Source organism: Empidonax traillii, unplaced genomic scaffold, assembly GCF_003031625.1.
Source record: "Empidonax traillii isolate 1590-97213 ecotype Southwest subspecies unplaced genomic scaffold, ASM303162v1 scaffold1587:size194116, whole genome shotgun sequence".
In the NCBI taxonomy this organism is placed as follows: domain Eukaryota; kingdom Metazoa; phylum Chordata; class Aves; order Passeriformes; family Tyrannidae; genus Empidonax; species Empidonax traillii.
In genome coordinates, this window is record NW_020956780.1 from 161,930 (window position 1) to 173,577 (window position 11,648).

General features: G+C 49.4%; 1 protein-coding gene across 1 annotated transcript in view; it reads left to right on the plus strand.

The window, feature by feature from the left end:
* LOC114070514 (protein shisa-6-like) overlaps positions 1-10,221 on the plus strand; it is a 55,324-nt gene extending 45,103 nt beyond the window's left edge. The window contains exons 3-4 of the mRNA XM_027907967.1: positions 8,838-8,957; positions 9,023-10,221. Of these exons, the coding sequence (XP_027763768.1) occupies positions 8,838-8,957; positions 9,023-9,024 (122 nt within the window). The 3' untranslated portion in view covers positions 9,025-10,221. The remainder of the gene's footprint in view (positions 1-8,837; positions 8,958-9,022) is intronic.
* Positions 10,222-11,648: the final 1,427 nt, after the last annotated feature.

The window sequence follows — 11,648 nt, forward strand, 5'->3', positions numbered from 1 at the left end:
CAAACCTTCCCAAACCTTCCCAAACCTTCCCTTCCCAAACCTTCCCAAACCTTCCCAAACCTTCCCAAACCTTCCCTTCCCAAACCTTCCCTTCCCAAACCTTCCCTTTTTTTCTCTATTTTCTATTTCTTTTCCTTTTTTCTTTTCCTTTTTTCATCTTTTTCTTTTCCTTTTTTCTTTATCTTTTTCTTTCCCTTTTCCTTTCCTTTTTTTCTTTCTCTTTTATTTTTCCTTTTCTTTCATTTTTCCTTTCCTGTGGTGTTTTTTTTTTTTCCCCTTTTTCCCTTTTCTCTGTTCCTTTTCCTCTCTGCTGTTGAGGTAGCAGGAGGTTTGCCAAAGCCTGCCCAGGTCCCAGCGGAGCAGCAGAGATTCTGAAACCTGAGAAATCCCCAGTCCTTCCTCAGCTGGGACTGCCTTTAAGTCCAAATGGGTATTTTTGGCTGTCACTAAACTCCCCTGGTCACAGCCCTGCCATCAGCACGGGATGGGGGCACTCCCTGCATGTCACCACTCACTCATTGCTGATGGGGATAGAGATGGACCATCAGCCCCTCCTGGAAGGGATTAGGAAAGCCCCAGCCTGGTGTTTTCCAGGAGGGAAGGGGCCTGGCCTTGAGGTGGCAGAGAGAAGTTAAAGCTGATTGTTCTGAGCACTGTGGGGGCAGGAGAACACTGAGCTGGTAAAGCTGCAGGAACACAGCTGTGAGAACCTGCAGTGTTTAGTGCTGACTGATATTCTCTCTATAAAATACTTTAAATCTACCTGCAGTATTTTCTTTCTTGCTCCATAATTCAGCAGGATGATAAAACGGTGCTGAGCCTCAATTATCCAGTTTCCCTGAGAGGGTGTTTTGTGAGTGCTAGAGATGAGACAACTGATTCATGGCCTGGGAGAGAAATCAGGAGGAACCTTTTTCTCCTTCTCCTGAGTCACAGAATCCCAGAATAGTTTGGGTGGGAAGGGACCTTAAAGCTCACCTAGTTCCACCCCCTGTCATGGGCAGGGACACCTTCCACCAGCCCAGGCTGCTCCAAGCCCCATCCAACCTGGCCTTGGACACTTCCAGGGATCCAGGGGCAGCCACAGCTTCTCTGGGCAACCTGTGCCAGCTGCCATCACGTAAAATGTAGTGAAAGCATAAACTAACCAAGGCTGGATTATATCTACAGAGTCACAGAATCCCACAACAGCCTGAGCTGGAAGGACCCACAAGGACCATCCAGTGCAACCTCTGGCCCTGCACAGACCCCCCAGTGATCCCACCCTGTCCCTGAGAATGTTTTCCAGACTCATCCAGTAGCAATCCTTGCTCTGTGAGTGGAGAAAGCCACTGCCAAACCTTGAGGAACCCCAACAGGCTTGGGACTCCTGTTCAGAGGCCTCTCAGACACCCAAAATGCCAGTGACTGCGGTCAGTGGTTCCTGTGGGCATCAGGGAGCTGTGCTGCTGCAGCAGTGACGTTCCAGCTCCCACCACACGTGGGACTAATCCTAGATGAGACCTGAGCAGAGCAGGAGGCACAACCAGCTCCCAGACAGGTGTTCTTGGCACCCATGCAGCCATGTATCCATGTATCCTTGCAGCTCAAGCTGTCCAAAACTGATGACAAATCACACCTTCATCTGTCTCTCCTGAGCACACCCTGTGACTGCACAGCTGGGACACAGAAACAGCTCAAGTTCCTCAGTGACTCTGTGGCTGTTGATGGGAAGCAGCCCATGGGAGCAGAGCTGTTTCAGGTCCTTCAGCAGGTTTTCTGCTCCCCAGAGCATGCTTGTGGAGACCTGGAGAGGTGCTGGGTTTTATTTTCCTGTCCATTTAATGCTCTCTCTTTGAAAGTGCTTCGATTCCAACACCTGAGCAGAATTTGATCTCCTCACTGTGTTTCTGTCAGCCCATGGCTGGTGAGACCCTCTAGCCCTGCAGGCCTGGATTTTGCTTTCACATAGTAATTTTTTTAAGTGAAAAGAACCTAAAAGTGCAGTTTCCTGAAGCCTCTCACAGCCTGTTCCAGCTTGCAGGGGGTTCACAGTCAAGGCCAAGCGCTGCAGTTAAGGGAGTAAACAATTAACCACAGGAGATGTCGCCTGGGTCACTGGGGAGGGGAACCAGCACATATTTTAGCTTCAGTTTCCAGCTTTTCCAGTGCCAGACAGATCCATGAGTCCGACCTGGCCTCCTGCAGCTCAGTGCTCTGGCTTTGGCTTGGTCTGCTGGGCAGTAATTGGGCATATTTTTGGCAGGGTTTTTGGTTTGGAGTGATCCAAACCCCGTGCCAGCAAACTGTTCCCCATTCTGGTGATGTTATGGGAAGTCTTCCAGTCTGAGTCATTTTCCACAAAGTGCAATTCCTGGCCAATTATTTTCCTTGGAAGTTCCAGTATTCAGTTGTGAGTAGCGAGCTTTTACCTGTCCTGGGCGCAAGGGAGGGTGGAAAGTGGGATGCAAATGCCCTCTGCAAGTTGCTGATGCAGAAGTCACAGTGAAATAAATCCAAAGGAAAAGTGAGGATCTCCCAGTTTTCCAGCTGGAATGATCTTCTTGTCGTGTTTTGAGCCCCAATCCCCTCTTGGCTCAGGAGTGATCCTGGCCTGGGTTTCTGCCGTGTTTTTTGGGCAGTCAGTTATGCAGGAGCCACGTCCTGGTGGGAGGTCAAGGCAGCCCCAGGTTGGCACCTGCTCTCCTCCAGAAACATCACAACACTCTGGGGGACCTGGAGGGAAGGGACCTTAAATCTCATCCAATCCCACCCCCTGCCAAGTCCTTCCTACTGAAGGACCTGAAACAGCCACAATGAGGGACACTCGTCCTGAGGGACTCTCTGATGGCCCCCAAAGGGCAAACATTAAAGCCCCCAAAGCCACCCAAAGCCACTCCTTTGCTGTGCAGCACAGCAGGAGGGAGGGATTCCATGGATCCTGCCCTTTACAGGATCCCAGACTGGTTTGGGTTGGAAAGGACCTTAAAGACCCACCCAGTGCCACCCCCTGCCATGGGCAGGGACATTTTTGACCAGCCCAGGTTGGGTGAAGCAGGGAAGGATGTGAGAAAGACATGGGGAAAAGGGATGTAAAGAAAGAAGAGGCAGTTATTTGGAAAGAGGGGGCAATTCTGTCACTTTTATCTCTCTCTGCAACTCCCTGAAAGGAGGGGGGAGCCAGGTGGGGGGGTCTGCTCCTGGGAACAAGGGACAGGAGGAGAGGAAATGGCCTGAAGCTGTGCCAGGGGAGGTTTAGATTGGATATTAGGGGAAGATTCTCCTTGGAAAGGGTTGTAAAACACTTAACAGGCTGCTCAGGGGGTTCAAAAACATATGAATGTGGCACCTGAGGACGTGGTTTAGGGGTGAACACGGTGGTGGTGCTGAGTGGGCATTTGGACTTGGTGATTTTGGAGATCTTTTCCAACCTCTATATTTCTGTGAGTCTGGGATTCCTAGGACAGGGAACTTGGCTCTCCTCAGCCCACCAGTGTGATTTAAGCTCCAGAATATCTGTAGGACATGGAAGAAGCTGATATTGCCTGCACTGACTTGGGCTGCATCTTGTTCATGACTGGCTGGGCAATGCTGGCAGCTCAGCCCAAGTACCACTGAACTCTTTCCAGTTGCTTTTTTCCTTGTCCATTTGCATGTTCAGGATAGACAGGAATGCCAGGAAGTTGGTATTTAACCAAGTCACAGCGGTGTTATTGTGTGTGAGAGAGGTGCCAGCTGGCTTCTGGGTTTTTGGGTTGTTTTGAGAAGGGAAATGGGGATGTTTCAGTGGCATCCCTTGGGCGCCCCTTATCATTGTAATCTCTGTTATCTTCACCCCAAGATAAGACCCCAAGGTGCCTGACCTGGCTACAAACACTTCCTTCTGTTCTGCCACCCATAGCCATGTCTAACTCCCACCAGTTCCTGATTTAGACTCTCCTCAAACTGAGATGCTTGGTGTGATCCCTGAGCAGCTCTAAGCCCAAGAATTCATCAGTTTGGGTGTGGTGCCTCCCCTTGCTTTCAGAGATCCCTGCATTTGACTGGCAGGACAGACAGAATGATGCAGAATCTGTCATGGGCTCAGCAAAATCCTTACAGCCCTTTAGGCAACTCATGCCCTTTGCCTTGGCCTGTTGATAATGTGTAAAACAACTCTAAGAGAGTCAGTTCAGCTCTGCTATGTGTAAAACAGCTCCAGAGGAGTCACTCCAGCAGAAATGAGCAGCCCCAGACACAGGGAGGCTGTGGATCCTCCCCTCACCCCACAAAATAAAACGAATTTTTTCTTTTCTCACAGAGATCTGCCTGACAATAGTGTTTGTGCTGAGGAGTGTGGATGTGGGGGCTTCTCCCTGGGTGCAGTTTTGTTCTCCCAAGGAGATCTGTGACAAGGATGAGGTCAGAGGACTGTGTGCCTTGCAAAAGCCTGGCCAGGCCAGTCCCTGTCTGCCCTTCTGGGGTGATGTAATCTGTGCTCAGCAATAACATTTCCAAGAGGTGGATAACAGCATTTTAGTTCAGCTCTAATAATTCTGTTAAATCAGAGCTGGGCTGGTAATTGCTGTTTGTGGCTGAGGTTGTTCCATATGTGTGTTATGCAGGATGTTATTGTGATGAAATGTTCCCTCTGGATGCCCTCAAGAATTCGCCTTTGTCATGGGCAGGCAGAGCCCTCCTGAGCTCTCTCTGCCTTTGCTGAGCCCTCACAACTAAAGGAGAGGGGGGAAGGAAGGCAAATTTCACCTTGTTTCTGTTTCTGCTGGGAGGTTTAAGTTGTGTAAGTGCCCGTCCTGCTTTGCTTTAGGGACACAAAGCTTTGCTCAAGCCCTGCTCGTTCCTCTGAAAGGCACAGCCTGGCAGTGTGGGCTGAGTCCAGGGGCTTACAGGAATTACAGCTCGTGGATCCCAAAGTGAGCCAGAACAGGGAGCAAAAGTGCAGGAAAAGCCTCTTCCAGAGAGGCTCACGTGGTGCTCTGAAGCAGCACTTTCAGTTTGATCCCAGCCATGAGAAACGGACCTGAGAGAGGCAGGAGCTGTCCAGAAATACCGTGAAAACACACGGCACTTGGGGTTCTGTGAGCTCAGGCAGGGGGAATGGCTTCAAACTGCCAGAGGGCAGGGATAGATGGGATACTGGGGAGAAATTCCTTCCCTGTGAGGGTGGGCAGGCCCTGGCACAGGTTGCCCAGAGAAGCTGTGGCTGCCCCATCCCTGGGAGTGTCCAAGGCCAGGTTGGACGGGGCTTGGAGCAACCTGGGCTGGTGGAAGGTGTCCCTGTCCATGGCAGGGGTGGGGCTGGTTGTTTCTTAAAGTCCCTTCCCACCCAAACCATTCTATGATTCCATGAAAAATTCCTGAAATCTGAAATAATATGAAAATCACTCCATCTACGTGTTTTTCAAGGAATTGGGCAGTTTTTAGCTCTCTCACCAGAGGGTGACACTGAGCCTCAGCCTATAAGAGGGAACATCTTGGATAAATTCCAGGGGTTCCTTCCCATCCCATGAGCCAGACACCTCCATCAGTTCAGCTCAGCTCAACTTGTGGCTGAGCCCCCTTTTTGGCAGGGCCCATCTCTCCCCACCAGCTCCAGAGGCACTCCCAGCAGCTTGATGAGGGCACAGGGCTGGGGACAGAAAGGAGGAAAACAGAACAACTTGGGGATGTTTGTCTGGTCCGTCTGTGCTCCCACTGCTCTGCCTGAGCTTCTGCAGCTCCTCTGGGGCAGCTGGACACGAGGATGGGGGGAAGGTCCAGGAGAGCTTCACTCCCAGTGTGAAACACCCTGGGCAAGGAGGGATTGTGGCAAAGCCTGTTTGAACAACAGCCCCTGGGTTTGCCCCACCCACAGCCCCCAAGGCACCTCCGAAATTCAGCGATCTGTGAAGGCCAGAGAAACGATCAGGGGTGGGCAGGAATAAAAAAAAAAAAAACCAAACCACAGAAAGCAAGCGTGGCATCCTGTAGTTACTCCATAAAACAGGACAAGTCCTGCTCCTTGAAGTCTGCAAATTCGAGTTTCTCCTGGGAAAAGCTCCCTCCTGTTCCAATGCTAATGGCTCGTTATCACAGGGTTGTTTTAATTTAACTGCAATGTTCTATAAGCGGAGGAAGAGCAAGGTTCAGAGAGCAAATGGCTGATGAACAATCTTCAATCTGGCAGTAAATGTTTGCTTTTTTTTAATATACTTCCCCTTCTTGATCTCTGTTTTAAACAGTTTCTCCAAAGGGCTGTAGAAAAGACAGCTGATTTCAGCTGGAGGTAAAAGCACTTATTTGTGTGTTTCTTTGATCCTTGTTTAAAACAGGGAATTTATGGCACTTCTGGAGGGCCAGTTGCCAGAGTGGCTGGTCCTGAGAGCACAGAAATTGCTGGTATATGAGCAAAAATTGGCTTATTGGGAAGAAAAAATGCAGCACATTTTAGAAAATGATAGAGAAAATGGAATCAAATTGGGCATTGCAGCCACAAAACATCTCTGCCTCCCAGGAACAGGAAAACCATCTCATGGAGCACAAATAAATTCCAGGGACTCAGAGGCAAAGGTCTGCCACCCTTTTCCAGGAATGCAGCAACCAGAGCTTGCAGGAGCAAGGGAGGAAGAAGAGAGAAAGAGCCCATGATCTCTCCCATGGAATTAGAAAATCCTTGTTTCCTTTTTTCTTCCCAGCCAGTTTCTGGGTGAATGCCTCCAAATTTGAAGGGCTTTGCTACCCCCTTGCAACTGTAAGAATAAAACTGTCTTCTGTTAACCCTCCCAAACGTAGAGAAACACTTTCTGTGTGTTTTGAGGAGTTTACAGGGAGCACTTGGCTGACCTTGACCAGAAAAAAATCCGTGTGGGGAGGGAGTGGGAAACTTTTTCTGTTAGACAGGAATAACATCGTCAGAAGTCTCAGCAGCTCCTGCCTGCCATGTGTGAGCTCCTCTGGGGCTCTTCAGCACATTCCTGGGGTGGCAGAGCCTGTGCCACACTGCCCTGGCCAGGCAGCTCCTGGGGAGGGGGTTTGGGGGCAGAACAAGGGGACTCAGGTGAGACCCCCCTGCAGAGCTGCCCCAGCCCTGGGAACAGCACAGCAAGGACATGGAGCTGCTGCAGAGAGTCCAGAGGAGGAACCAAGAGGATCAGAAGATGGAGCAGCTCTGCTGGGAGGAAAGGGGAGAGAGCTGGGATTGTTCAGCCTGGAGAAGAGAAGCTTCAGGGTGACCTAACTGAGACCTTCCAGGACTTGAAGGGACCAACAGGAAAGATGCAGAGAAACTATTGACAAGGGCCTGGAGGGACAGGACAAGGGGGAATGGCTTCAAACTGGTAGAGAGCAGGGTTAGATGGGATATTGGGAAGAAACTCCTTCCCTGTGAGGGTGGGCAGGCCCTGGCACAGGTTGCCCAGAGAAGCTGTGGCTGCCCCAGCCCTGGAAGTGTCCAAGGCCATGTTGGAGCAACCTGGGCTAGTGGAAGGTGTCCCTGCCCATGGCAGGGAGTGGAATGAGATGATCTTTAAGTTCCCTCCCAAACCATTCCATGGTTCTGTGACATCCAGGAATGTTGGGGAGTGGTTGGGGTGCTCACCCTCAGATTGTTCAGACGCAAGGTGGACTCTGCTGACAGGAGGAATGACCTGGAGAACCAGCACTAGGTACTGGGTACTGGGCTGAGACTGACTGGCTAAGAGGAAAAGAGGAAAACTTCTCAGACTGAGCAGGTTCCAAAGTCTCTGTCCTATTAGTGTTGCCAGAGAGCTTGAAAGTGGATGAGAACAAAATGCAATCTTTGAAAAATAGAGCTGTAACATCTGCACATGGCCCCAGGATATTCCCACCTGGATCCCTGATGTACTCTTGTCCCTGCCCACAGTTCTCCTGCTCCAGCCCCAGGCTCTGGACCACCAGAGCCTCCAGGCAGCCTGGCTCTGAGCAGTGATCCACCTCAGCTTGGGCAGAAAGTCATGGAGAAGTGGAGATTTACCGGGGATTGAGCTGCAATCCTGGCCCCTGAGGCCACCTCCCTTCCCTCCCCCTGCACCTATCTTATCTCTGCCTCTCTCTGAAATAAAAGGAATAGAAAAATTAACAACATGAAAAAGGGAGGAGATGATAAAGAGTATCTGAAAAATTATCTCTGTCCTCATTTCAGAGCTTTGCATGGTAACAGGCAGGCAGGAGGCTTTTTTCTTTATTAATGTATTAAAATATTAAAAGGCTGGGTGTCTGTTGAACCTACTCTGTTGTCAGGGGATGAGAAAGCTGCAAAGAAGTCTTTTGAGAAGGCTGTGGCACTTGAGGAACTGTCCAGGGCTGCCACTCATGGACCAGAGCAAATCGAAGCTAAAAGACAAAGTCTGCTGTCCTGCTGTTCCTGGGAATGAGGGTCCAGCCTGGACAGGGGGACCTTGGCACCTTTGCTTTTGTGCTGAGACAAAAGCTCTGCTGGCAGGAATCCTGTCAGGAGGGTGGCTGGACTGGGAAAAGTTCAAAGCCAAAAATCTCTTCTGAATTCTTTTAGCTCCCCAGTCCTGAAGATCTGAGTGAGACCAGTCCCAAACCTCAGCCTGAGCCTGTGATGAGCCCATTTCCCCAAGAGTGGGGTGTTTGCTTGGGCAAATCAGTGGCTCCCCTCTCAGGTTCTATTCTTGCCTTGGGAAATGATCCAAATGTGCAGTTGTTCTCCATAAAGCTCTGTCAGTAAAGCAGTGCTGCTGGAGCTGTTGTGTTCTGGGAGACCCTCAGCTTGCTATTAACAACGTAACACGTGATGGGGGGTCTTGGTGCTCCTGTATGAGGGTGATATATGTATTTATATATCCACACAGACACCCTGAATAAAGGTGATTTTGTTTCCTTTTCCTTGGCAGGTCACTATGGGAAGGATATTTACCGAAGTGGAGGCCCAGATCTCCATAATTTCATCTCCTCCGGGTTTGTCACGTTAGGAAGAGGACACACGAAGGGTACAGTGGAAACCATTTTTTGCTAAAAAAAAAAAAAAAAAAAAAAAAAAAAAAAAAAAAAAAAAAAAAAAAAAAAAAAAAAAAAAAAAAAAAAAAAAGATTGTTTTAAATAAAAAGCTCTAACTCAGCAGTGGGTTCTAAGTGCCCTGAGAGAGCAGTGTTGGACTGCAGGCAGTAGGTTTAGCCCAGGAAATATCGCTGCAGGTAAAACACTGTGCTTGGGCAGACCCTTTGAAATCCTGGCAGGGGAGGAGGTGGGGGGGGAGGGTAGAGTCAGCCAAAGTCCAGATTCCAGACTCTGCCTGTGCAGTTGGACTGTTCATACAGCTTTTGTGTTTTCCTGGGTGCATGGTTGCAACCCCCCCCTCGTTCCTGTACTCCCAGATGGAAGGGAAAGGGTGTACAGCTGGCCCAGGGCAGGCAGTGACCACTTCCAGAGAGTCTTTCTGGAGTTCTTTTGTTTGACTTCTGGGCTTTTATTTTTTTTTTTAATTTATTTAATTTTATTTTTTTTGGTGGGGGGGTGGTGGTGAGGGGTGTATGATGAATATTTTATAAAGTTCTTTCCTTTTTAGCTCCTGAAACATATATTTTATGTGTTCATATATAACCTGTGATATAATGTACAAACAGGAAAACACAAAAAATATACATATACTGCTCTGTGTACGTTCTGTGTATATGTACTGTATATAAAATACATGTTGAGAGCCAGCTGGAGCTCTATAAGACAAGTAACCACCTGTCCCAGGAGTCCTGGTGACACCAAAGCTGTGAGCTCTGACCCAGCTGGGCACCAGAACCCCCAATGAATGTTCATTTGACGAACCTTGTTGCCTGCTTTGGTGAGTTTTTAGAGTGTACAGTGAGACTGTGTTCGGAGCATCCCTCTGTCCCTGCCCCAGCCACCCTGGCAGTGCCACTGGGCTGTGCCACTGGGGGTGCATGTGCCGGTCCCTGTCTGGTTTTGTGTCCCCCCCCCCCCGACCTCGAGACTGTACTCTCCTCTAGACACAATGTATGTGGAGACCCCTCTCTAGACCAATGTACTGTATGTGGAGATGTGTCCTCGTGCTCACCTGGTTGAACGCTCCTGTGTTGTTCCTGTGGATGACATGACTCGCAGATTATTAAAAGACCTCGGTTTTTACATTTCCTGCACTTTCTCCAGCTCTCCACGAGTGTCATCCGCAGTAGTGTTGGTCCTGTAGCACTGTCAGAGAAGAAACAAATTTATGTATATTGTCTGTGTATGTCTGTGTGTGCTTAAATAAAGTTTACTGAGGCTGAGGCAGCACCCGTGGGACTTGTAATCCAATACCCTGCAATTCCAGTCTGGCTCTGCTCCGGGGGAGGGGGAGCAGAGGAACCACCTCCAAACCCCAGCTGGGCTGGGAACTGCGATGGTCCAAGGAAGGACATTTACACAAGGTCTCCCTTTCTCCAGCCCACCCAAAAGGAGTTTTACAGTCATGTCATGTCGCATCAGGAGGGTGTTTAGGGTGAGACAGCAAGAGAACCCCAGGACAGATGTTCCACAGGGTGGAGTGCCCTGATAACCTTTCCCAAGCACAAGGATAACCCCCAGCAGGGCCACATTCCTGCCTCTTTGTCCCAGACAATCTGGATTATCTCCCAGCAGTTTTCTGGACAATGTGATTTCCCCACTTCCTTCCTAGATAAGAACAAAACCTGCTTTCCCTCTTCACTGGAAGGGCTCGGGGGCTCTGCTCTCCTGTGGATGGGCTCGTGGTTTCCACACCTTTTCCACTGGCTTTGCTGGAAGCCCCACAGAGCACATTTGCCATCCCTGGGAAGGTGGAAGAGTGGGCAGGGGGAGTCCAGACTGTCCATACACCCCAACAGCCCCCCAGCCGGGGGAGGGAGGGCTTTCCAAAGTTTGTTTTCTAAAAAAAATCCAACTATACCTTGGCTGTTTATGGAGAAACCAGAATGGAATGGCCTTAGGATTTACTTTTCAGCTACCTATAAACCCGCATTTCATTGAAACAGTATTGTAATATTAATTTCTGATTTTTTAATGGCAGATTCACACTCCCACTCATGCGTGGTGCAAGTGCTGAACATCTCCACATGCACTGCAGGCAAACTGCCTGGTTTGCCTGTGCAAATGTGTAGCTTTGTCTTTGTCTGTGCCGTGATTTGTGTGTTTGTGCTGTGAAAGCAGGGAATTTTGGGGGGGGAGCAAGTGACTGAGGGGCTCTATTGTTACGATTGTGCCTGATATAGTTTGATTATTTCTGGAAATATTGAAAAGTTTCCTGTGTTCAGTTGGAACTGGCAGCCCAGCACCTGGACAGGGGAGATGAGTGCTACAGCAAGGGTTAGTCCTGAGCTGAGCAGCTTCATGCTCAACTTTTGTCTTATTTCAGTTCCAGTACCTGTGTTAAAATCCCCACTTCAGCTGCCATGAGCCAAATAACCCCACCCTGCCTTGTTGTTACACCAAAGGGGTTCTACTTTTAGACTGAACAAAGCCAGTGAAGTTTAGCTCAATATTTCTTTGCTCTGGGAGACACATTTTTGGTGTTTTCTCAACTGTCTTCTGTGCTGTGGCAGAACTCCAAGTGCTGAGTAATATTTAAGAGCTAATCTATTTCGGGCGGAAGACAAAGATGTGAGACATGCCAAACTACCATGGAGACCAAATCAGCACATCCACATGTCTGACATGCCCAGGCTCCTGCAGGACCG